At 36.4% G+C, this 26,580-nt stretch overlaps 3 protein-coding genes and 1 long non-coding RNA gene across 8 annotated transcripts; all 4 read right to left on the reverse strand.

Annotated features, from left to right (window-relative positions):
* Window positions 1-9,762: 9,762 nt before the first annotated feature.
* LOC141684942 (uncharacterized) lies at window positions 9,763-10,227 on the reverse strand. Its single transcript, XM_074490074.1, has one exon. It carries the CDS (start codon window positions 10,225-10,227, stop codon window positions 9,763-9,765), a length of 465 nt encoding a protein of 154 aa, XP_074346175.1.
* A 24-nt stretch (window positions 10,228-10,251) lies between these two features.
* LOC141684943 (uncharacterized) lies at window positions 10,252-11,851 on the reverse strand. Its single transcript, XM_074490075.1, has 2 exons — window positions 11,795-11,851; window positions 10,252-10,752 (listed from the first exon to the last, which is right to left on the reverse strand). Exons 1-2 carry the CDS (start codon window positions 11,849-11,851, stop codon window positions 10,252-10,254), a joined length of 558 nt encoding a protein of 185 aa, XP_074346176.1.
* Window positions 11,852-13,406: 1,555 nt separating this feature from the next.
* On the reverse strand, window positions 13,407-16,196 carry LOC141687021 (uncharacterized). Of its 5 annotated transcripts, XR_012560900.1 has the most exons (6): window positions 15,829-16,185; window positions 15,279-15,619; window positions 15,152-15,194; window positions 14,834-14,928; window positions 14,571-14,656; window positions 13,407-13,565 (listed from the first exon to the last, which is right to left on the reverse strand). It is a non-coding gene; the product is annotated as an uncharacterized LOC141687021 (long non-coding RNA). The 5 variants fall into 5 exon arrangements; XR_012560901.1 differs by having other exon boundaries at window positions 14,834-15,403; window positions 15,507-15,619; XR_012560899.1 differs by having other exon boundaries at window positions 14,834-15,194.
* Window positions 16,197-19,729: 3,533 nt separating this feature from the next.
* LOC141683248 (D-3-phosphoglycerate dehydrogenase 1, chloroplastic-like) lies at window positions 19,730-23,308 on the reverse strand. Its single transcript, XM_074487943.1, has 5 exons — window positions 22,612-23,308; window positions 21,429-21,805; window positions 21,246-21,356; window positions 21,063-21,158; window positions 19,730-20,677 (listed from the first exon to the last, which is right to left on the reverse strand). Exons 1-5 carry the CDS (start codon window positions 23,141-23,143, stop codon window positions 20,006-20,008), a joined length of 1,788 nt encoding a protein of 595 aa, XP_074344044.1. The 5' UTR covers window positions 23,144-23,308; the 3' UTR covers window positions 19,730-20,005.
* Window positions 23,309-26,580: the final 3,272 nt, after the last annotated feature.

Here is a 26,580-nt window from a genome sequence, read left to right on the forward strand (position 1 = left end):
ATATAAATCAAGATTGTGGTTTTAATCAAGTGACAGAGATCTGGTCAGGGTATCACTTAATTACAGGGATTTAATCTGAAGATAATCAATACATGAAGAAACATCACAGACTGTACATCGAGTGTCAATATTGAAGTGGTGAAATAGATTCATAAGTTTCAGTGATTTTCAGAAGATTATCAAAAGAGTGGTTGCTGTTCTAGATTAGTATTAATTATCTATTAATTAATTAAGTCATATAATTTAATTAAGAAAATAAATTATATCTGCAAAGATTAATTTATTGATTAATTGAATTAATTGGTTAATTAATTCTGAATTAATATTATGCATTTTTCAGAAATGATTTTGAATTAATATTCAAAATTAAATCAGCAAGACAAATATTTGAACTGGTATGACAATTGGATTGTCATACCGAAAGTATTTCCAAGCCTTTTTAGATAGTCCTATCGAAAGTTCTACCAGTTCAATCGATTGTCTTACCGAAAGTTCTACCAGTTCAATCGATTGTCCTACCGAAAGTTCTACCAGTTCAATCGATTCTCCTACCGAAAGTTCTACCAGTTAAAAGGATTGTCTTGCTGAGCTAACAGGATTGTCTTGCCAATTAAAATCATAGGTTGATTGAATATAAAAGAGCAGCAACTGATTTTCAACAGACAGAGCATTGAATATCACAACAAACACTGAAGAACACAGAACAAAGAAAAAGCAGAGAACTAATTGCAATATCTCAGGACACTAATTTCTAGTATTTATTGTTAAATCTAAACCACTAGAAATCCTTCTCTTATTCTTGTGTAACTATCTAGCGGATCAAAATCCCTAGAACTTAATCTCAAATTGCATTTAGCATTTGATCCTTTTTATTTCAAAAATAAAAAAAGTTCATGTCGAATTTATTCTAGATTTGGAATAATTTATTTGAGATTAATCCCTTGTAAACGATACCGTTGTTGTAACACCTTTCAAGTTTAATAATAGTTTTATTTAACTTGAATTTTATTTCACTTTTTTATTCCGCATTTTATTCGATTAAACGGTATAGTTTGTATTCAACCCCCCCTTCTACAAACATATTGGGACAATGTATGGTTATCGCTCCCACAGAGACTGGTTTAGGTTAAGTTCAATTTATGCACCTATGCAACAATGTATGGTTATCGCTCAATGCTAAGACAAATAACAAATTGGGTTTTGATTAAACTATGAGATTATACTAAATAGCATTAACTAAGAGAATTAAGGTTGAATTACTTATATGAGACAAACATGGGATCCTAACTTCATTAAATACTTTATTCAATAGCCTTTTTGTTCTTAATCTTAGCATGTAATGGTGATTACACTAATCTATATAATACAAAACTATTAAACGCCAACTTTTTTTGTACGAATACCCTACTACCAAGCATCCACAAAAGAGATAGAAGTTGAGTAGACACCAATTATGCTTAGTTCTTATATGTCTATAAGAATTGAAAACATAACGCTTTAATGCACAAGTTATCTATAGTGATTATATAGGGCTAGTAACATGGTTAAAATTACCTACGAATCATGCATAACAATAACACATGAACCTATGCTAGCATGGCAAGTTCTAAACCTCTAAATTCACTGTCGCTTCAATAGAGATTAACACGCTATCTTATATGTTAGCTATGCACATAAGACGAATGAGCACAACCAATACTAGGATATCAATCAATCATCACACACTAAGGTATCGAAACAATTTAACTAAAGAAATCCATAAATAAATCCGTTAGAACCCCACGATAACGATTAGTTCATAATCGAACTCATCATCACCATGGGTTCCAATGAAAGCATGATAATAAACAATACAAGAGTACTAGGGTTCAAAGACAAATCGAAAACGAGCATCCAAGTATCAACTATATTAAAGAAAATAAATGTCTTCTTCTCCGTAGCCTTCTCGTGCTCTCTAGGTCTTCTTATTGCTCTATCAGGTCTCCTTGTTGTTAAAACGTCTTTTATTGTTATATATAGGCTCCAGGATGACCAGAACTCTCAAAATCTTCAATTTCGACTAAAATCAGGATTCTGGGGCAGAAACCGGGCGCGGGCGCTATTTTCGGGCAGCGCGCCCGCGCTAGAATAGTGTTTTCAGCAGCGCGGGCGCGCTGGTCCTGGCGTGGCCGCGTTAACATTCTGGAAAATTTCTGACAATTCTTCTTTTGGCCGTATCTTGAGTTCTGCTCTTCAGAATTAGGCGATTCAACTGCCCACGTGAATCTAACGAGATTCTCTACAATTTTAGAATGGCATAGGCTTCCAATTCTGATCGTTTTCACCATAATTATTTGAAAAGCTTCTTTCTTCCTTTAACTGATGCCTGGAATGCAATAGCACAAAAACACATCAAAAATACCAATAAATTGAGTCCAAAACACCAAATTAAGCTTGTAATGAAGCGTTCCAAGTAGATATAAAGTCAACTTATCAGTATATGCCCTTATCCTTGTGGCATGAAAGCTGAGGCCATACTTCCAAGCTGATCGAATAGAGGTCTGCACCGCCTGTCCCCTCAGGTACATTTTACATAAGCCAAAATTGTCAGGGAGAATGCTAAAGTGGGCAGTAGAGTTGGGATAATTCGATATGGAATATTTCCCTCACACAGCAATCAAGGGGCTAGCGTTTGTTGATTTCATACTTGAGTTTGATTCCGAGGTAGATTATAAGGCTATAGTGTTAGCAGAACCTTCCTCACAAGGAAATACCCCTGTCGAAGTGAGAGAAGAGTTCCCACACCCTTGGTGGGTCTTGCGTGTCGATGCGGCTGTGAATAATAGCATATTGTTTTTGGTTACCCTGGAAGGACATCATTTGATGAGTGCCAGTCACTTTAAGTTTTATGTCACCAACAATGATGCTAAGTATGAATAGGGTTGAGCATTCGGTCGGTTCGGTTAGAAACTAAACCGAACCGAATTAACCGAAACCGAATTTTTTTTTTTTTAAACCGAACCGAACTTATGTATAAACTGAACCAAAAATCGAACCGAAATATTTCGGTTATTCGGTTCAGTTTTTCAAAACCGAAATATTTGAAAATCAAGTACTAATCACATATACATACACATACTTACATGGATAATAATTAAAGAAAGTGCACGATAGGCTGATGAATCTCTAATATCTAATTAACAGTTATTAATTAATGAAGAATATGAACAATCTTTTGTACTCAAAATTGGATCGGCAATTGGAGATTACAAATTGAGTTATCGGAGTCCACCAGAACCTGTCGGAGCCGGATGCACATGCACTGTTAGATTATATTGGCGAAGATAGTACCTGGGGTCTGGGAGTCGTGAATAAGCTAGACTACTACTACTTAGTATTAAACTATAAGTAATATAATTAATAATTAATATATAGTATATTGTATATTATATAAGATATTATTTAAATATATATAGAAATATAATTCGGTTAATCCGGTTTAACCGAACCGGTATTTGAAGAAACCGAACCAAACCAAATTTATTTCGGTTAAAACTGATAAACTTTAATAACCGAAATTTAGAAAAAAATATAAACCAAACCGAACCGAAACTATCCGGTTCGGTTCGGTTTTTCGGTTTCGGTTCAGTTTTGCTCAGCCCTAAGTATGAAGCACTAATCAATGGCCTGAAGATAGATTTGGAAGTAGGGGTCATGAATTTGATACCTCAGAGCGACTCAAAGTTGGTAGTAAATCAAGTCAATGGAGGATTCTAGGCCCGAGGTCTTCGAACTGAGTTATATATGAGATGTGTGCAGCGCTTGCTTATAAGATTTGATAGCGCCAAGTTGGAAGGCGTGCCAAGAGAAGAAAATAGAAATACGGATGCCTTGACAAAAATGGGCTCACAGATGGACAGCGTGTTGCTAGGGCAGATTCCCTTGGGAATTCAAAAAATTCCAAGTATTCTAGAAATAAGTGTGTTTCAGATGTAAGAGATCCCACAAGAGACTTGGATGACCCCTATTCACAATTATATCCGAGCAGGGACTTTGCCGGAAGACAAGCTACAGGCTCGACACCTTCATTATCAAGTTGTGAAGTACGTTGAGTATGATGGGGGTGCTATATAAGAGAGGGTTTAATCAACCGCTTTTATGATATGTAGATCTGGAAAAAGGAAATTATATTATGAGAAAAGTACATGAAGATATTTGCGGTAACCACTCGGGGGGTGGTTCGTTGGCATTAAAGGTACTTAGACAGGCATATTATTGGCCAACCATGAAAGAAAATGCTTTCAAGTTTGTTAGGGCATGTGATTGTTGCCAACGATTTTCTAATTATTCAAAAGCCCCAGCAACATCCATAACTTCGTTGGAAAGTCCCTGGCCTTTCGCTATGTGGGGAATTGACCTCATTGAAGAACTTACCAAAGCCAAGGGGGTGTGAAGTATGCCGTGGTGGCTGTTAATTATTTTACAAAATGGGCGGAAGCTATGCCGTTGGCCACAATCACGGCTAATAAAATCAAAGATTTCTTCTTCAATTCTATAGTCTGCAGATTTGGTATTCTGTATAAACTCATATTTGACAATGGGAAGCGATTTGACAGTAAATAGTTGAGAAAGCTTTGCGAAGACTTGAACATTAAGAAAGATTTCGCTGCAGTCTGTCACCCACAAATTAATGGCCAGGCTGAGGCCATAAACAAGATCATTAAGCATACTCTAAAGGCCAAGCTGGAGGAGAAAAAAGGAGATTGGCCAGAGCAGATACTAATGGTCCTTTGATCTTATAATACAACTCCAAGGTCGACTACGGGTGAGTCCCCTTTTATGCTAACCTACGGGTATGAGGCTATGATCCCCGTAGAAGTGGGAGCATGATCATTGGGAAGGGATTTATTTATCGAGGAGGATGCAAAGGTTAATCAAAGGCTCCACGTGGATTTGCTAGATGAAGCCAGAATGAATTCTCAATTGAAACTTGTTGCAAATCAGCAGAGAATTGCAAGGTATTTTAACAAGAAAGTGAAGTCTGTACCTTATAAGGTGGGATATCTTATTTTGCCAAAAGTCATGCCAAATACTAAAATAGCTCAGTATGGAGTGCTTGGAGCTAATTTGGAAGAAGCATATAGGGTCAAAGCTATACTTTGGAAGGGGACTTATCGCTTGGAATATTTGGATAGCAAGCTCATCCCTCGAGCTTGGAATGCAGAGCACTTGCAAAAGTATTATCAGTAGGGTGCGACTTTGGCCCCCCACTTCTATGATTGATTTTTATGTAATACACTAGTAGCAAATAAATTCCTTCTATCCTAGGGGGTGGTATGTATGACTATGAACTTTGGAACTAGCTGAAGGATAAAATTTTCAAATAATTTCCCCATAAGGCATAATAGCCATGGGACTCGTGTAATTTTTACACTAGAGTATATTATCAATAAAAGAAGAAAAGTTACTTTAGTTGTTTGTTTGTCTAAGTACTTGCGCTCTTATAAGATAAGGCGCGCCCTGTTTGGTGGGCGTGCCTTAGTGATAATAATTTGGGAAAAGCTGTATTAATTTAGACTACACAAACAGAAAGGTATCCATGTTATGGTATTTCACTTATAATATTTGAAGTCCATATATATATATTAAGGGATGTGTACAACCTACAGATTATAGGTAGGCGCGCCCTCTGAATGAGGATTTGAAAAGAATCCTGATATAAATATCTGCTAAGTTTGGAGGCGCGCCCTAAAGGTAGACGCGTCATAATCAAACTTGTCTGCCAAGTCCAAAGTTATGACTATAATATAAAGCAAGATAGTGACATCAATCTGACTTGGAAAATCAAGGTTCACAATAGATAAAATAACCAACAGTAATGTAGCCATAATGAGGCACCCCTTTTCAAAAGTCGCTTCAAAATAATATCACGTTCTAAGTTTACCTACAGTTGGAATATCAGAGCACGCCCTGATAATGGAGGCGCTCTAAGTTTTTATACTTAGAAAATTTTACTTAAAAGACATCAGAGAAAAAATAAGAAGCATTAAATGGGCATAATTAAAAGCAAAAGTAATGGAAAGTATAGTCTTACAACTATGCACAACATCAAAAGAGGGCTGGCTCCTCAAGGTATTAAAGGATTTAGTTCAAACAGGATTTAAAGGTAGCAGAGAATCAAGGCGCGCTCTGGGTATCATCAGTTGGAGGAATTGACTGAAGGGGAATAGAGGTATCAACTTCAGGCATGTCTTTGGGCGCACCTTCCTCTTCTTCTAGCCCTAGCTCAATTCTTCTTTCTTTGATTTCTGCTGCATACTCTTTCTTTAATTTCATCATCTCTGCAATATTTTCCTCGCCAAACATTTCAAAGATATATTCAGGGTCGTTTGCCACGAACCCAATCCTGTAGAAGTGGAAACCATTAACAAAGGCTTCATCTGTTGCTAATCTCCTCTATTCCATCCAGCCATTCTTCTCCTGGTCCACAAGATGTTCCCCTCTTAGTTTTGTTTCCGCAAGCTCTGTGTGGAGAAACTCAGCCTCCTTGTTGGCAATTTCAAGTTGAGAAGTCAAGTTTTCCACTTCTCCTTTGAGAAAAGAGATCCGAGAGTCTTTTTCTTTGATGTCCTTAGAGTGAAGAAGGTCCTTGTCCTTGAGATTATTTTGGAGGATAATATTATCTCCCTGTAAATGCTTCAAACACGCCTTATCCTCCAAGATTTGATCCATGGCTTGAAGGGAATGAAACATTAGCTGACAAGAGGCTTTAACCGAAGCCTTGATGGATTCTTCTAAGCTCATTGATTGTGACTGATTGACTTCTTGATCAGTAACATAAGCACAACCCAAAGGGCCAAGATGGTTGAGTGCTGTTGTGGAAGAGCCAGAGGGCGCGCCCTCTGTTCGGGGCCTCTTGGACGTGCCCTATTTTTCAGTTAAATCTACCACCGTCCTTTTTGGGACATGGGTAGGTTGGAGAACAGAAGGAGGAGCAAGAATTGGTGTTTGAGCCTTTGGTGTATCTTTTTTTGGCGGTTTGGACTTGGATTTGTCGCTAGGACGCGCCCCAAATGACTTGGGAATTCTAGGAGGAGCCATTTCTGCATAAAACATATGAAAAACATTAGTAAACATAGTGAAAAGGCATGCCTAGAGTTTAGGGCGTGCCCAAACAAGATTAAAGTTGCTATTAAATAAGTAATACATGTGTTTATGATACATAAAAGTAGCAGATAAATGCAAATACAAGATGAGTAAAGTACAATGTACAACGTATGAATAGAGGAACTAAGGCAACAATAAATGAAATATAATGAGGGCGCATCTTACAGGCAAGGGGCGCCCCAACAGGTACTATCAATATTCTAACAAAGAGGAGGGTCATTTTGAGCGGTATTATCCTCATCCTCTTCTTCATCCTCCTCTTCATCACTGTCAACTTTTACAACACGAGTGAGGGGGACGCCTTTCCTAAACTCCGTGTACCTATATTTAGTCCCGACATGATCAGAAAGTATGCCAACTCACATTAGGTTGGACTCTGTAACGAGCGTCTTCAAATTCCATTTCTCAGCATCAACCTTGAGTACGGCTTCTGCCCTTTCTTTGGGCAGGCCCTCAAGCTCTCGCACAGAAGGCTTGTCTGGTGCAGAAGGGAAGAATAACATGAGAATAAGAAAAAAAGTTGAAAATTAAAAGAAGGCTTCAGCCTCAGAAGGCTTGTCTGGTGCATAAGTAAAGCGCGCCCTTACTTGGATCTATACTGAACTAAATTCTAATTCTAGGAACATCTTATAAGTAGAAGAAGCTGTATTTCCATCCCTTCTCGTGTCTAACTTTCCATGATGAGAAGCCCTTCTTGTTATGCTGCTTTTCCACAACTAGATAATAGTAACCATGATAAGACTTTCTGAGGCTGAAGAAATGGCTAACTTCTTCCATAGAAGGTGCAGAGAATCCTAGATCCATGTACATAATGTACAGTGCAAGAACAAGTTTGTAGTTGTTGGGAGATAATTGAAGGTGGGCCAGATCATATAACTCAATCACATCCCTCAAGTAGGGATGGAGAGGTGCGCCCACACCTAAAGACACTAGCTTTGGGCTTGTGACCATTCTGGGGATCCTGAAATTTTTGCCATAGTTAAAGATGTGGGGGCGCATCATACTAAGAGGGCGCGTCCATATACCTTCCATGTCATAGAATTCCATTAACCATTCTAATTTCTCATCTGAGCAGTTAGATGAATGCCCCACGCAGAAAAATTTCCCCTGCTCTATCCTAAAACGTATTTTCACGGCCTCAGTACATACTTCATACTTACTCCAGTCTAAATCTACCTCACTGTCAGAGATATCCCAATGCTCAAAAGAGACAAGAGAAGGTGCGAGAGAGTTTGAAAATTGATAAATATCCTTATCAAAGAAGTTTGCTTCTTCCCTGAGTTCAGAAGAATCTTTATTAGGTGCGCCCTCAGAATTAGGAGAGGTGGGCGCGCCCTCATTAAGCTTGGGGAGATTGATTTGTAGGAAACTTTGGATGGGCCTGCACCTACATTAACTCCAATCTCAGTGCTTCTATACCTATATGCGTTCAACCCCTCTAGCCAGTCATCATCATCAAATTCTGCATTAACAGGAGTAAGAGACCTTTCTTTTTGAATTAGTTTTTGCTTGCTTCTCTTTTGAGCTAAATGAACATTGTCCATAGAAGAGTTGTTTAAAGAATCTGCCATCAGTGTGCCTTCCTTAGAGTCTTGAACAAGGCGCGTCACTCGACGTAAAAACTCGGGAGTATGATGAGCATTTGGGGGTTGTGGGTCAAAGTAAGAACTGGGAGAAGAATATATCCCAAGCTTCAAAAGAAATTCTTTGAAGAGATGAAATGGAGAAGACGCGCCCTCGTCTTCCATCTGTCAAAATAAAAGGAAAAAAAAGTTGTTGAGGGCGCGTCCAAAAGAAAAAATAAAAAAAATAGCAAGGGAGAAAGCACGTCCTGAATAAAGTTACTTTCATGTTACGATAATGATATAAAAGTGGTTAGGGCACGCCTTAAGAAAGGAAGGCGTGTTTAGGTTTAAAGTCTTAGGGAATGGGTATCAAAAATAAGATGGCGCGCCCTATGACTCTGGCGTGCCCTAAAGAAATTGTTCGAAATAATGAGTTCATTGCTCGTGAAGGTGACACTACGCCGTAGATGGCTTTTAGCAAAACCAAAACTGTGTTGCTATAGACCCCTAAAAATGTTGTCATAGGCAAAAAGAGGTCTATTGCGACACTTTTTCGGTGTTGGGTTTAAGAACAAGTGCAGTGGACAAGCCCAAGTCCACTGCCATTTCCTCCTTTTTGAAGCCAAGTAAGCAAAACATAGGCCTGGTAAGTTAATTGGCCAACTAGCTCCAATGCAAAGCCCAAGTCCAACTTTTAGTAGGTCCTATTTAACTATTATTTAATTAGTTTAATATAATTTTTGATTTGTAATATAATTAAGATATATATATATAAATTTAAATGATAAGATCTAATTAATTATTATTTAATCAGTTTTATATAATTTTTAATTTGTAATATAATTAAGATATAAATAATTAAGATATATATATATATATATATATTTAATCTTGATTTAATTAATAATGAAATAATTTAATAAGAAATAAAAAGATTAAAATATGAAAATAAGATTGAAAATAAAAATTAATTTTTATTAAAATACATTACTTAATTAAAATGAAAATATTGTAAGAACATGACAATTTAAAATATTACATCTGAAACAAATTAACCACCATTATGGAGCATTGTGATATGCTCAACCAGATCGGATTGTAGTTGACGATATTTCTGCCTGTCACGAAGTTGGATAATCCTTCCGATATATATTTCATAAGAGGCTAAAGGTTCTTCGCCTATGTTTGGAGGTGGTAAGCCATCGGTTGCATCATCATAAGATGGTAAAGGGCCAAAGGGAGTGGCGTATGTGTCTCTCTCATCCTCAAAGATCATATTATTTAGTATAATACACGCTCTCATTATCTTAGCGAGATCTTCTTTATCCCAGAATCGTGTTGGACCGCGTACAATTGCAAATCGAGATTGTAACACGCCAAATGCCCTTTCTACGTCTTTTCGTTGACCTTCTTGATATTTAGAGGACAATTTTCTCTTCTCACCCTGTGGGCGTGGAATTATTTTCACGAACGTAGCCCATTCAGGATAGATTCCATCGGTTAGATAGTACCCCATGTTATAGTTGTTACCAGAAATATTTTAATTTACCTCAGGAACACGACCTTCTAGTACATCATCAAATATCGGTGACCGGTCTAACACATTTATGTCGTTATTAGAACCAGCAACTCCGAAAAATGCATGCCATATCCAGAGGTTCGATGAGGCAACATCCTCAAGCAATATTGTTGGAACTCCTTTATGACCACTCATGAACATCCTTTTCCATGCTTTAGGGCAATTTTTCCACTGCCAATGCATGCAGTCAATACTACCCATCATTCCGGGAAAACCGCGAGCCTCTCCCATTTTTAGGAGACGTTGTACATCATTTGAGTTTGGCTTTCGCAAATATTCACTATCAAAAACTAAAATAACATTGGTGACAAATTTTTCAAAGCATTCAATTACAGTGGACGTACCAATGCGCACATAATCATCAACTACATCTGCTCCAATTCCATATGCCAATATACGTATGGCCGCCGTATATTTTTGTAAAGGTGATATGCCCTTTCTTCCCAATGCATCAACCCTCTCCTAAAAATATGGATCAAAATTTGAAAGAACATCCACAATTCGAAGAAACACGTGTCTTCCCATTCGGAACCATCGTCGGAATGTATCTAGAGGGTATATTGGATTTTGAGCAAAATAATCTCTCTCCAAACGTTCATGACCCCATTCACGGTCTCTGCATATCACTCGTTCAGTCATGGTTGATGAGCCTTTTCCATAGATTTGGTTGAATAGCTCGATGCGACGATCCTCCAGTGAATTATCAAAAAAAACTCTTCAATAAATTCTTTAGACACATCAGAGCTCTCATCTATAGTATATATTTTGATTGTATTGTGAATGAATGAAGAAAATGAGTTAAAAACTATCACAAAGAACAAACATGTTATATAGGAAATAAAAGGAATAAAAGGAAACGGCTAGTTCCAACTAAAAATAAACAATATCTAAATTCCAACGGCTACTTCCAAATAGAAATAAACAAAAACTAGCTTCCAAGAACTTATTCCAAACAGAATCAAACAAACAACTAGCTTCCAACAACTAATTCCAAATAAAAATAAACAAGCAACTAGTTTCCAACGGCTAGTTCCAACCGCGTCTTGATTTGACTTCCTCAATCATTTTGGCATGAATCTCTCGTTGAGCCACATCATTATACTAGTATCAAGCATAAGAAGTTGCATATCTGATTCATTCTCTTTCCTAGCCTCCTCTTTTTTCTTAAGCTCATTGAACTCTGCCATTAGATCTCATCTCCTGCATGTACTAGCTTTTATTTCTTCATACTCTTTTTTCTTAAGATCATTAAACTCTGCCTTTCCTTTCCCCTTCCTCTTAGTTGTTGGTGTTTCATTCATCAATGATGAGTAGTTCCCAGAATCACTTAATTTAGTTCTCTTTGCACTTTCACTATTTGTTCCAATGCTTGTCTCTTTAGGCTGTCTCTACTTAGGATGTCTCTTTAGATCATTCCAATGCTTTTCAAAATTGGGCTTCTTATTGTATTTATTTTTATGCAAATCATGAGATGTCGCAATCATGTTCTCTAAAGTTGTATCACTCCCCATTTTTCGCCCAGCTTCCTCATAACACGCTCCATATCGATGAGCCCCTTCATTTATTCGTTGTCACCTTTTTTTGATAGCTATTACCCCTCTTTTGATAAGACCGAGATTACTTTATTCACAATAATTACGAATTCGATCCCAAAATGCTTCACCTTTATTATCTGCCCCAATCAAGGGATCAATCGACACATTCAACCATGCGCTAATTAAGAGTTTATCTTCAGTCCAAGTCCACTGGGTTGCACCTCCTCGTGGGTCATTCAATTCATTGACATCATCATTTAGATCAATAATATTCGTAGTATCAAAAAAAAAATTGTGAGTATGGAGAATTTTGATTATTTGTAGGGGTTTGTTGATTTCCTAAATTTGGATGTGAAAATTTTGAACCGTATGGAAATTATGAATTTTGAGCATAGGGGTAAAAAGGATTAGGAAATGGGAATTGAGAATTTAGCATTTGAGGATTATAACATGGATTTTGCGGGTTTGAAAATTGAGAATTATCGATATTTGTATTTTGGGCAAACGGAAAATAAGGATTCAGAAATGGATACGGAGATTGGGTGTTCGAAGATTGAGAATTCGAGTTTGCGTTTTGAGGATTTGAACATGGATTTTGATGGGGATTCATTTTTCTCTAGAAATAATTTTTTAGGAAAATAAAATGAGAAGTGTGAAAATTTTATATTTCTAGGAGAAAATCTGAACGTTTAATATATAACGTTCACTACCTTTTTTTTCAAAACGGTAACATAACCGTTGGTTGAAGTACATGATTTGTGAAAAAATTAATAAAATAACATAAAGATGCTAAAAATTTGCAGAGTGGGTGGAGTCTCTAACTTGGATATGCCCAAGTTTTTCTTTTCTCTCCAGCGTATGTATAGTTGCCCAGTTTCTCTCTCTCTCTCTCTCTCTCTCTCTCTCTCTCTCTCTCTCTCTCTCTCTCTCTCTCTCTCTCTCTCTCTCTCTCTCTCTCTCTCTCTCTCTCTCTCTCTCTCTCTCTCTCTCTCTCTCTCTCGCGCTCTCTCTCTCTCTCTCCCGCTCTCTCCCTCTCTCCCGCTCTCTCTCTCTCTCTCTCTCTCTCTCTCTCTCTCTCTCTCTCTCTCTCTCTCTCTCTCTCTCTCTCTCTCTCTCTCTCTCTCTCTCTCTCTCTTCCACCTGGTGAGTTGGGCAGCGCGATGTACTTGCTCTAAGGCAGTCACTATAGGTATCTAACCTTACATCACTGTTAATCTATGGTAACACAACAAAATATGTTGCTATAGATATCAATTGCAACAGGATTTTCAGAGTATAGCAACACATATTTGGTGTTGCAATAGGTATACTAACTGACAAAAAATGGGGTTCACATGGTGGAACCCCACATCAGTAGTTTTTAAAATATTCATATTTAATAGTTTTTTTTGTTTATTTTTTTTTAAATTTTATAAATAAAATATTAATTAGACAAATATTTATATCCAAGGTATAAAACTCAAATTAAATTAATATATATAAAACTCATGAATCATTATAAAGAGTTGAACCAAATTCTATAAAATTTACATTCTACTATCAATAAGAACTATAACAAGTTCTATAAAAGTACACGTTCAGGTACATATCAAAAACTAATTACTATACAGTCCCGACTTCAAAATTAGTATTTAATTAAGAGTAACCCGATTTTACTAGCATTATGAAATATCAACTCATTTCCTGGAAAGCGCCTTTTAGAGGAAGTCCAACAGGAGCTTCTCCTTTCAAAGCAGCAGCCTGTCAAAATAAGCATAATGAGATTAAAAGGAAAAAACATATGCAGAGCAAAACTATATCAACTTCGTCAGTATTGTATAATGAGAATTAGAAATATGGACTATAGATGTTCTTAATGAACAACCGGATGTAATAAGGTGCAAATCAAATACTAGAAGTCATACAAATGCAAGGATTTTATAGGAGTAGAAACACCTACAATGACAAAATTACAAGGTTGAAACATTGATTGCAAGAAGTATGAGGTAGAAACAACACCAGCCATATTGAAATTGAAGAAACGTCTTTTTCTACACATTATATCTCCATAATTCTGTAGATGAACAAAAATGGGCATTGCAAACTAATTATTTTCTTGTCTGATTAGTGATCAAACCCTCATCTACTGTTAGCCAGGACAACAAATAGGATAGACAAATTACTTGTATCTCGTTAAAAAGGACAACATAGTTAAGTATACAATAGAAAAATAGTAATTCAGATGTTTATGCCAGTCATATATTTAGAATTGGTAAAGATGACACTTGGTATAGTTTATCACTTTTATGAAAACATGCGGATCCTTCCACTTACTAGTTAACTACAAAACATATTCAACATAATGTACTTATAATATCTCAGAAGTGGCACAGAAGCCCATTTTGAAAACCATCTAACTAAAAATACAACGTCACACTCCCTAATTGTCATGTAACATTTCTCAGTTTTTGTGTTGCAACTGCCACTCTCTGCACCTGCATATGGATCAATAGTGACATTTATGACAACAGGCTTCCGTGCAGAAAAATATTCAATAAGGGTTGATTTAAGTTCATCAGGTGTCCCAACCAGATAACCTTTCCCCCCAAAAGTTTGAATTAAAACATGATATGCAACACTAGGTAAAAAGAAGTGGGAGCTGGATAATCTTTAAAAGGCCCAGTGATGTAGACACCATTTGATGCTGCAATTTATTAGACTATATAATTGCATTAATATGTGCAATTTAAGAAAATATGAGATTACCTGAATAGATCTTTCCTCTTCAGAATTTCATTCCACTGAATAAAACACAACATTTATTCCAGATAGTTGTTGTAAAGCAAATAGGGCTGACCCAAAAACAATTGCATATGAAAAGAGTAAAAAACAAATCACTTCAGATAGATTACATAAAAACATTATTTAGGTCATGATAAATTTGTAGCAAGACTCTTGTCAATATATTCTGCGTGTTATCATTAAGATTGGTTGGAAATTATTGGACAAAATGCAAAGAACATATATACCTTCCTTCCGTATCATAGACATCACTATCACTCTCATGTTTGGCCATACTGATATTCTTTATCTCTATTGGAAACAACAGAGAAGAATATTTTCCCTGCAAAAAAATACTATCACTAATCAATTCACAAAAACCAAGAATATGATCCCATTTTCTTACGTACAATCTATTATGATCGTATTGTTGATAGAATAGGAACATATAGGTCCAAAGGAGATCTTCTTTCTATCAACAACGGTCTTGGCCTTGCGAACATAATCTAAAGGATCATCTAGTACAACAACTGTAATCGGAGTTATAACAGAAGTAACCAGGTTACCCCACTTCACTTTCGACTCCATTTTCATCATCTCAGACAATGGCTGTTTGAAGACAAACACATTAGCATTTTCTTAAAAATGCATCAAAAGGAAAGACTAAACATCTTAAATATTTTGTGAATTTACCAAAAGTATTGGGGATAGTCTAATATTAAATGCCAGAAGTGCTCAGAGACGAGCAATTGCTGGCAGATTCTTGTAATTTTCCCTTGTTACATCTTGCCCCTTTCCATTCCCACAAGTAACTGGTGCTAAACAATACAATGCTACTTAAGATTAGGAATATACTCGTTGTGTTAAACATAGAGATGGGAGTTAAATTGTATGAGTACTCGGCTAATTGAGCAAACTTACCATATTTCCTATTAAGATAGCGAGACAGGGCGACCATTGTTATTTCTAGCAAGACATCATTAACAGTCTGAAACATCATCAACAATCAAGTCCGCACCCAATTTCACGGAATCCTAATCACCAAACCATAACTACTTAATCATGAAAAACATTGTATTGTTGTATTGCATTTGTAAGAGTATATATAACAGGAAAATTATGGCAATATATATTGTTGAACCAAAACTTTGATGGCTAAGCCCTTAAAAAATTCCGTTTAGATATTGAATATATAAATTTATTCATAAAAATGTGTGTATCCACAAACACGACGCATGCTTACAAATATATCTCGAAAAGTTTCCCAAGGGTATACGAACTACAAAGGAAGTCGAAATCAAGCATCTGCTGGATAGGCAGCTGCTTGAAATTGTAAACAAAAAAGACTATAAGCTCAAAACCCATAATTATATCCGCATCAATTCAAAAAAACATAAAATCGACAACCAAATCGTCATTAAACCTAACCAACCAAAATCGAAAATCAAATTAGTCTAGCATACCCTTGAATTAAATTCAACCTCACCTCGAAGCCTAATTTAGATAGAGAGAGAAGGCGAGAAATTAGGGGCCAGTGAGTGAAGAAGGAAGGAGTGAGGCGAGTTTTTCAAAATGAAACGAAAGTGAATCCCTAAAATTATTTCCCTTTCATTTTGTCTGAATATTTCACTTCTCACCTCTGTCTATCTGTCTAAATTTAGCGGCCAATCCAATTTTTCAGCAGCCCAGCCCATATCAATTCATTTTTTAATTTTTATAAATTTAATAATGTTCTCTAAATCATATATATTATGAATATTATCATTAATTTATTTAATTAATTAATTTATGAAAAAGTAATAGTACTACAAGGTATTATTTTTATAAAATATTTTACTAATATCAAGTAATTTTTTTATTTTATTAAATTAATTATAAAAATATTTCATTTAATTTTAATTATAATAAAATATGTCAATTTCTACAAATATAAGAATAATTTGTTTATATTTTGGGCTTTCACTTTCCAAGAAACTCTACAAACTATTTTATTCAAATATACTACTTTTCAAGATAAATTTAATTTTAAATTCAAATTAAAAAAAAATCAACTACTTATGGCAACACGGTCTATATGTTGCAATAGAGAAGACATCTATGTCAACACCAAAGATTTATTGAGTTATTGCAACATGTTATTATGCCTATCACAACACCAAAATCCGGGTGTTGTGATAGGGCCATAATTTCATACCTTTTGTAACATTTTCTAAGGTAACACCGGGAAAAACGTGCAAATAAGTCATTTATGGCGTAGTGTGAGTAGACGCGTCGTAATCCTAAATTAGGCGTAATTTACTCCGGATTAGCGGTTGATATTCTAAAAACATAAATTTGAATTTAAAATCTTAAAATTTTGGATCTGAATTGATATATATGAACTATACATACATATACACACACAACAGTTGATTGAAGAACACATAAAACAAACAAGGAAGATGAACAGTTATAGTCTAAATATGTCTATTATACTTGATAAAATTGAAAAGGAAGTGAAGAATCATTTACCTTTGTGCTTAATTAAAGGATTGGCCGGATAAATTTGAAAAAAAGATAGAGAAAAAGGCTGATCCCGAGCAAAAAATGATCCCGCCGGTGTTGATGTTTTTAGAGAAAAGGGGAAAGTAAAAAAGGAGAAAAAGTAAAAGTAAAAAGTAAAATAATGAAAAGTTACTTGTATTTATAGCTGAAAAAGACGCGGGACAGCTGTCAATCACGTCCATCACGTCGATCACGATTCTCGAGAAAGAAGGAACCATTTTTAACCGTTGGAAATCCAGAGGACGTGCACTCTTGAAGGCGCACCCTATCTGATAATTACAGTTATTCGAATAAAGACAAAACATTGTGTTTCAGAGGCGCGCCTTGTTGAAGGCACGTTCCTGTAAAGTAATATTGATGATACATGAGTTTATACAAATTTTAAAGGACAGGAAATTCCAATCCCATTTTCAATAGCATATGGAATTTTAGGGGTAGTTGTTATGCCAAAAAATTGGTATAAACATTATTTGGGTTAAAATCAGATAGATTGGTCAAAGTTGAGGTATGTACGCCTAAAATTAAGGAGAAGACAAGACAAGTTTCCTTTCTTCCAAAGGAATAGGCACGCCCTGCGTATTGGTTGGTTAAAGGATTGTTGGTTGAATGCACTCTGTGAATATTGACTGTGGGCTCTCATGAGAAGAGGGAGGGAGGCGCGCCCTGTTGTTGAGAAGAAAGCTTTTAGTGATTCTTTGAGAGAGTTCTTCACTTGTGGAGGATATTAGGGCGCACCCTAAGTAGAAGAGATAGGTTGCATATGGATTTCAGCATGGTTACTTCGACGGATTCTTTGGATGATTCGAGGAAGATGGAGATTATTATTACTAACCTATTTGATGCAGGTACTCTATTTAAAAACTCCTTCCTGTAATGCAACCACCGGAAGGCGGTGTCCGTGGTCAAAGACCTCCGGGGCTATGTCTGGATGGAAGGCCTCCTCATGTAGTCAATGAATGTCCTCATTGGGGATGTGGGGTAAATTCTGATGTGTGCTTTGGGAGCTCTATCTCTGTAGTCAACAGGTGTCCTCGTTAGGAGACTTCGGTGTATCCTGTACTTTGCACCCAAAAGCTTGGGATCACTTGTCCTGCAATCTGGTAGGGGCTCCTTATCCGGGGGACAAGGAGGCGTCCAACATTTGGGGTGAACCATGACTATACCTGCATCCACGGATTAAAGAAACAGCTGGTAGCGAAGGGTTATCCTTGGCCAGGGAGATGTCTTATCCGTGAAGTCTCGAAGTCGCGGATGAGCCTTGGGCCTTTGTGGTTGGGCCTCATCGGCGGACAATCCTAAAGCTAGTAGAAGACGATTTCCAGTAGGTTTCCTACTGGGTTTCGGGACAAGAGATCTAAGCTCATTAGGTTCTTAATCCCCAAGAACTACGTTGGCTTGATTCCCTATAAATAGGGATACGTAGGCAAATTGCAAGGGGTGAGAAGCGAGAGCACAAAGGATTCACCACTAATCCTAAGCAATCTCACCCACCAATAATTAAAAAATACCAAACACTGTTTATAAAATCTGACGGTTACTGTTCACGTTTTTCGACGAATAACCACCGTTACAGATCTTGTTTTCGTCTACGAACCTTAAACTTTGTTACTAACAAATTCCTCCGTTAACAATTAAAAATAATAATTATTCTGCAAAAAATGATCAATTTTAGTCGATTGAATATTGCACTTTCATTTTGGTATTTTAATTTGTGTAAGATACTCCACTAGTAATTGAGTATTTCATATATGAAATATTAGAGTGACAGTTGAGTATCTGGTATAATATAAATACTTGATTAAGAGTTAGGTATCTATGGGCTAAAATTGTCAAATTTTTCAGAAATTGACAATTTTTATTATTTTTATATAAAAATAGGTTAAATTTATACTTCATCCCAAACAATGCCCGGATCGCAGGAATACAGTTAATAAATTTGGTGAGGGGGTAGGGTGGCCTGTTCCACTTGAATGGGTTGTATAAAAAATGTATAACTGAAACACAAAAATCCTGTTGGATTCTATAACCACATGCCCACATGTTATGTTTCCTAGCCGTTGTGCTCCTCAATCCACAATTTATTTACAATTTATTTTTTCTGTTCTGTTCGCCATAGTTTCACTCTATTTGTTTATTCTGCCTTTATCATTGTTTACACTTGATGAGCATGAATGAGTAATTGAATGTATTTTAAGATTTCGTTGTTTATTCTCAACCATGTCACCCATTTTTATTAAGCAGTCCTGGGTGTTCGCTGTCCTAAGATAAGCAAGGAACATGGAAGTTGACGTGTCAATCAATGGTCTTGAACCAGAACGACATGGTTACTTATTCATCTTCCATTGCAGAACATTAAGATGGTATGACAGAATCAGATGTGATGGCTATTGCTTAATGCATTTAGCCTAAGATTGAAGATCTAACCTCAGTTCTCAGGTGTTCAGTGTATCTGCAAGTTGTGGTTGATGGAACATGTCCCTATACTGCTGCAAGATTGGAATATGTGAAACACAATGGAGATCACAATTAAGTACACCACAGTGTGTAATTGGCTAATGTTGCTATCTATATACTGCTGCTACATATACGAAACAGAGGAATATAGCAACACAAGCAAAACTGCTGCATATATGGAACATCGTAAGTCGTAACTGAAGTACATCACAATCAAATTAATGAGTACGCCTAAGTAACAATATTTCATGTTACTACAGACGACTACTAAGATACAAACTAATAATCGCACTGCCGGGTTATTTGTGTACTTGACATCTAACACCTCACAAAAATATAAGTTCGCCAAAACTATGCCCTAAATTTGACAACATATTGGGCACTGAACTGGGAGAATGTATGAAAATGAAGTTGAATCCACATCACAACTTGAGGTAAACAAACTCTTCCACTGCTGGCACTTCCCCAATCCTTTTTAAAGATTCTTTGCTGGGTTGCTCATCCACTCCAATTGCCATAACAGCCTGCTTCCTTGGAGCAATCCTTCCAACGCTCATAAAGCTCACGTTCACATTTTCCTCGCCCAAGATACTTCCCACTGTACCAATCATTCCTGGTTGATCAACTTGCCTGCAGAGTATAATGCTACCTTCCAAACTCACATCCACTTCAAATGATCCAACCTTTGTCAGATGAGGAATGCCGTCTTTCACCCGTCCCTCTACTTTGATCTCTCCGGAATCAGAAATAGCACTAGCAAACTTTGATTCTACATTGGCTATCTGAACCTGGATTAACTCAAGTGGACTTTCAGGAGAACCATCAAGAAGAATTCGTTCTTCACTTATTCGGATTCCTCTCTGTTTAGCAGTGAAATCAGCATTCACCAAGTTGACAAAAACACTCGAGATAGGCTCAATGATACCCTTTGTGATCATGGCACGGAGCAGCCTTGTGTCAAGATCATCAGGAGCTCTAGCAGAAGCATACGTTACTTTTACAGATTTTACACCACTTCCACCTGCGACCAATTGGACTGCCAGTCTTCCTAGTTTCTCAGCAAGTACAACATATGGCTTTAACTCTGTCAGAACCTGCAAATACAATGAACAATTACATGCATCAGAATTTGTTTATCTTTCCTACTAAAAGAAAAATGACAACTTAATAAAAACATTGGTTACCCTCCCATTAAAACTTGAAAATCGGGTATTACACATTGAATATTATGTAAGAGGAAAAAGATGGACTACTAAGTTCCATTTTTAGCTTTTACGCTAGAAACATGTAGTATCACTTGACTATAGAATGTGAATTCATAGTAACAATGATATTATCCATGCTTATTTGTAATCAATCCGAAATATAAATTCCAGTTAAGTTTGCCATAAAGAAACAACACTAATTCAGTTCATCCGAAGGAGGAAGATTCATCTGAAGAAAGAATTTACACCAAACATTGCAGATTTTGTAAAATACCTCAGCAGGTACCATGGGCGCGTTCACGGCAGTTGCAGCAAGCTCCCCCTTTAGGGCACCAACAACAGCCTCAGCAATTTCAATGGCCACTCCTTCCTGCATTTTATAAAGAGTGATTAATTCTACACAACGATAAACTATAATGCTACTCATGAGAAGGAAACACCTAGAATAACAACAAACCTGAGCTTCCATGGTACTGGCACCAAGATGTGGAGTTACAGTCACGTTTTCATGCTGTACCAGCCTGCTGTCCTTCGATGGTGGCTCCACAGTAAAAACATCGAGCGCAGCCTGAAGAATAAAGATGATGTTAAGCTACTACATATCCAGAATAGCTGTACATTAAAGATAGAAGATAAAAACCTGAGCAACAATGCCGGAATCCAGTGCTTTCACTAACGCATCTTCGTCAATCACTCCCCCACGAGCAACATTAACAATACGAACTCCTTTCTTCATCTTTGCAAAATTTTCATCGTTAAGAATTTTTGAGGTAGAAGGTGTTAATGGCATGTGAAGTGAGATAAAATCTGCAGTAGCAAGGGCTTCATCAAAAGAAACAAGCTCCACACCAATGGCACGAGCACGGTCTGCTGGGGCATAAGGGTCATGTGCAATCACATGCATACCAAGCCCCTTTGCACGTCTAGCAACCTCTGTACCAACTTTCCCGAAACCCATTACGGCAAGTGTCTTACCAACTAGAGACACACCAACATATTTGTTTCGCTGCCACTTTCCTACATTGATAAAAAAATTCAGATCATTCTTTTATGTTATACACCATCCAGAGACTTAATACGCCATCAACAGACCTTAAACATCTTTTATCTGCTAAATACTACTAATTATTCCGCATGCCAACAAAACCATATACACAGCAACAACAATTGAATACACATTCCAAGTGTATTAAAGGTCAGCAAATCTTTAGGTGCCCTATGGATCTCTTCCCAGTTCCCACTGACTTACAAAATGTAATCAGAAGGAAATAAGGATCAGATTTGTAGTTTACACAGTAGCAGAATGGACTTGCTGTGTGGGTAAATTCGTATATCCTCAATTTTAATTCCTTGGTTCCTAAGTTTATAATTCAACAAGCTAAGCTATAACCAAAAAACAAAAATAGATCACCAAGAGTCAAAGAAAAAATGAAATTAAACACATTTTCATTTCATTTCCATTCTCGAGAATCCTGCAACTGCTTACACCTTGCAGAAACTGATGATGATTAACAACCAAGAAAGAGCTCGTTCACAAAAAATAAAAGATTCGATAATGACAATCAAATGAACTCGACTATCCTGGCAGGCATATACATATTGAAAATTATACAACCAAAACCCACAATATGATCCACAGACAGAACAAACACTTCATTTCTACTCAACACAAGAGTAAACAAGATCTATACCACACTATCAACATTTCCAAAACAAATATATAAACAATTACGATATTAAATCCAACCTGTTCGACGAAATGCCTCAAAGAAAAAACAAAACAAAATAATTAAATACTCGCAAAACATAAATAAATAACTAACCAGCTTTAATAGAAGCATCAGCCTGAGCAACATTTCTCGCCATAGCCGTCAACAACGCAATTCCATGTTCCGCCGCCGCAACCGTATTCGCCGTCGGCGCATTAACAACCAAACAGCCGTGCTCCGTCGCGGCCGCCAGATCCACATTATCAATCCCCACGCCGGCGCGTCCGACGACTTTCAATCTCCCTGCACTCGATTCAAACACTTCTCTACTCACTTTCGTCCCGCTCCGTACAATCAACGCGTCGCAGAGAGAGATCTTCGTGCAAAGCTCTTCGGGACTTAAATTGTACGAGCAATCCACGTTTGCGAAGCTTTTGAGGAGATCGAGACCGGCTTCGCCGAGTTTTTCGGCGACGAGGACGGTCGGTTTGGCGTCCATGGCGAAGACGATGAAGATCGGGTTGGTACGGCGCGGGAGAGAGAGGGTGGAGCGAGAGATGGCGGATAAATGAGTGTTGGTTTTCCATGAGAGAGAGAGTGGTGAGGGTTTGCGGAGGGAGAGAGATGAGAGAGATGAAGCCGCCATTGAAAGAGAGAGACAGAGAGAGAGAGAGAGAGAGAGGGATCTGCAGTGTGCGCGATTAAGCGGCGATTGGGTGAGATTTATACGAGCGAGAGAGAGAGAGAGATAGAGAGAGAGAGATTTGTTTTGTTTGAGAGAGAGGAGAGAGATTTGTGAGTTGGTGAGATCTGATTCGGGAAGGGGGGAGTGTGTTTTTACGCAAGTGTGTTGGAGAGATACACGCGTCTAGGTTTTTTCTGTGATTGCGGGTCAAGGGGGAGAGCGTGTACTACACCTTCGTTCATGGAGCGTGATGCTTTTTTAAAATTTTCAGTCATCTTTTCGCTTTGATATTGGTGGAAATTAAAAAAAAAAGACTTTTTTTGCAGTCATCTTTTTGTCTTAATGGTTGAAAATGTTAAATTTTTATAAATATGTTGAAAATATTTTTTCAGCCCTACTTGCTTTGATATTTGTGGGTATTTAAAAAGATACTTTACATTCCGAAAAAGATTCTTGTTTTATTCCAACTTTTGCATATCAAGTATTCTAGTACAATAATTAATAATAAAAAGAGAATTTTATTGGAGGTTCGTGTAAGCCGGGTCGAATTAAATTATTTGATAATAATTTGTGTAAATTTTGATATTTTTGAGATTTGTAAACAAATAGTAAAAAAATTATTAAGGAAACAAATAAATAAATATGTAAATACGTGAAAAAGAGTAGGAAAATAAATATGTAAATATGTAAAATAAATATGTACTAGATTCATGAGAAGTGTGTACCTACTACCTGGTAGGTGGGTTACTGTGGTGAGGTTGAGAACTTGTGTTTTGCCTTTTCAGGTTTCTACCGGCGATCTCAAAAGGAAAATGTTATTTCCGATCAGTTTCTTCCTCCCCGTTTTAATATATTTGTCCACTTTTGAAAAAATTACGTATTTTAAGAAAATTCTAACATCAACCCAAATTTTTACTATATACCCTTATTAATTATATTTATTGATTTTGGTAAGTGTGTCTTATGATTAATTTCACTCCATATTTATTTTCGGTGTGATAATTTTATTTCATTAATTACAAAATAAAATACTCCAGTCATCACACTCTTTCTCCAAACTTCTAATCTCTCCGGCCATTAAAATTCATTTTATTCTTCTTTAAGAGAGTACCCCTCCAAGAAGTTTAAAACAAAATCACACTTTATCTAGAATGATTTTCATGAAGTTCAAAATTTTTATTTTCTCCTAATTTTTTCAATCTAAAATGAATCGCATGAAGTTTAAAATTTTCATTTCCCGCCAATCTTACCTATATATTGAAGTATGGATACAAATAATTTTCTAAGGAAAAGTATATATACCATGAGTCGTGCAAATTATTTTAATTTGAATGCTTCGCCACGATCAGAAATGAGTCTAACAAATGATCAAAAAGATGTTGTTCGAAATATCGATTTAAACCAAACTCCACTACCTGACACTAATTTATATTAGAATGCATTACTTTTCCCGTGATACTACTATGATTATGTTGTTAAAACTAGGGGTGTTCAAAAAATCCGTCAAACCGTGAATCCAGACCGGACCATGTCAATCCGAACCAAGAAAAACCGAAACCGCTAAAACCGGTTTTAAGGGTCCGGTTAACCGGAGAGTTAACACATAAATGGTTTGGTTATGATTTCCAATAAATTAAAACCGTTTAAACCAAAACATACCGTTATATAATAATATTTAAAAATTCTAGTATATAGATATGAGTTGTGATTATAAATTATGGTTTGTGTGTGTGAGTGTATATTATATTAAAAAAATCAAATTATTTTTTAAATAAAAACTTAGTTAATTGTTAATATGTCATAGTTATACTCTACTTCATATACTTAATACTATTTAAATTAAATTAAAGTATATGAAAGTCATATGTAAACTAAATATTTGTAAATATATATATCACACACTTATATGTAATATATAATAAATTATATATTATATTGACTTAAATAACCGTTTGGTTGTAAGTTTAATATAAACGAAACAAAGTAAATGATTAAGCTCAAACCGTGGTTCGGAACCGAACCAATCCATTATTTTATGGTCTGGTTTGGTTTCGTCTCGGCATTTAATTGGTCTGGTTTGGTTTTAAATTTTAAAAAACCGTTCTTACTGGTTCGGTTCGAAAAAAATAAGAATTCGGACCAAATCAATCCGTAAACACCCCTAGTTAAAACTTATAACTTATACTTTTAAAATGTTTTGTTTGTTACAGGTAAAGAAGGTGAACCAGTACAAGATCATGCGACCCCAAAATTGAAGAAGCTGCTCAATGAGGAACGCCGGGCAATTTACTTAGCTTTGCAACACAAAAGTGATGACAGAAAGCTTAAAAAGGGATAATCAGTGACATTGCAAAGATGTATTATGTATCATCGCGTACATTTCACGCGTTTGGAAGCAGTCAAAAAATATGGTGCACGGTGTTGTTGATGTTCGTCATCAGAAAAGAAAATGCGTGCATAAAAGAATTGTAATCAATCATGACCAGTTTCGAAGAGTTACCCTGCCTAAAAGAACCACCCTTCAATCTCTATCATGTTCTCTAAAGGTCAGTGCTTCAATATTATCTCGCAACGTGCGTTCTGGAAAGATACGGAGAAACTCCAATCCAGTGAAACCATTTTTGAAGGAGTCCAATATGAAAGGATTGAAAGAGATGTGTCCTAAGTCCAATCATGTATGATGATTTAGGAATAACTATTATGTAATCTTTTTTGATTTCATTGATATTAATAAAAGACTTGTTTTGGTTTTATTGCGGGCTTTATCTATTTAAGTGTTTAAATAAAATATACCATAGTTTAGAGTAAAGCTTTTTATGGATTATGATGAGATCATAATAATGAGACCTAAAAGATGATAACTCTGAACTTAAATATTTCCTGGTCGTAGGATTACTAACTGGTAATTAGTAATCTGCAAAGATCGGTACATACTATGCTTGCTTCATAATGAAGGATGTCTGTTCTCATAGACATTTGTGTGGTACACTATAGCTAGTATGTAGGTGCTTATTATAGAATAAGTTCACTGAACATGACTCACACAGCTGAACAACTGATGGAGTTCACTCACGTGTCAACAGTTGTTCACATAGTGATAGTTGTACAAGTATTCTTAGACTTAAGGTCATCATAGTCATCTTGTGTACACTGAACTATGCTTTGGTTTAGTTCTTAGTCTTCAGGGACAATTATAAAGGATCTACTGGGTATATGAATTTGTACACGAAGATAGTGTATGATCAATAAAGGATCTACCCCTTCCAGTGAAGGAAGAGAATGTTCAATGCTGATCCACTTATGCTAGTTCAGGAATCTCTGGCCAGAGTGAATGAAATTAGAAATGAGTTTCTAGTTTACATTAAATAGAACTAAGCATAGTGAATGGGAAAGCAAAT

This window comes from Apium graveolens, chromosome 9, assembly GCF_009905375.1.
Source record: "Apium graveolens cultivar Ventura chromosome 9, ASM990537v1, whole genome shotgun sequence".
Classification (NCBI taxonomy): Eukaryota; Viridiplantae; Streptophyta; class Magnoliopsida; order Apiales; family Apiaceae; genus Apium; species Apium graveolens.

Coding starts and splice junctions, on each gene's coding strand:
- LOC141684943 (XM_074490075.1), bottom strand. CDS start 11,851: ATGAAGGGGCTCATCGATATGGAGCGTGTTATGAGGAAGCTGGGCGAA. Junction 10,753..11,794: donor AGCTGGGCGAAAAATGGGGA/GTGATACAACTT, acceptor CCATATTTTTAG/GAGAGGGTTGATGCATTGGG.
- LOC141684942 (XM_074490074.1), bottom strand. CDS start 10,227: ATGGGGTACTATCTAACCGATGGAATCTATCCTGAATGGGCTACGTTC.
- LOC141683248 (XM_074487943.1), bottom strand. CDS start 23,143: ATGGCGGCTTCATCTCTCTCATCTCTCTCCCTCCGCAAACCCTCACCA. Junction 21,357..21,428: donor ATTCCGGCATTGTTGCTCAG/GTTTTTATCTTC, acceptor TTTATTCTTCAG/GCTGCGCTCGATGTTTTTAC. Junction 20,678..21,062: donor CGCCCATGGTACCTGCTGAG/GTATTTTACAAA, acceptor TTGTATTTGCAG/GTTCTGACAGAGTTAAAGCC.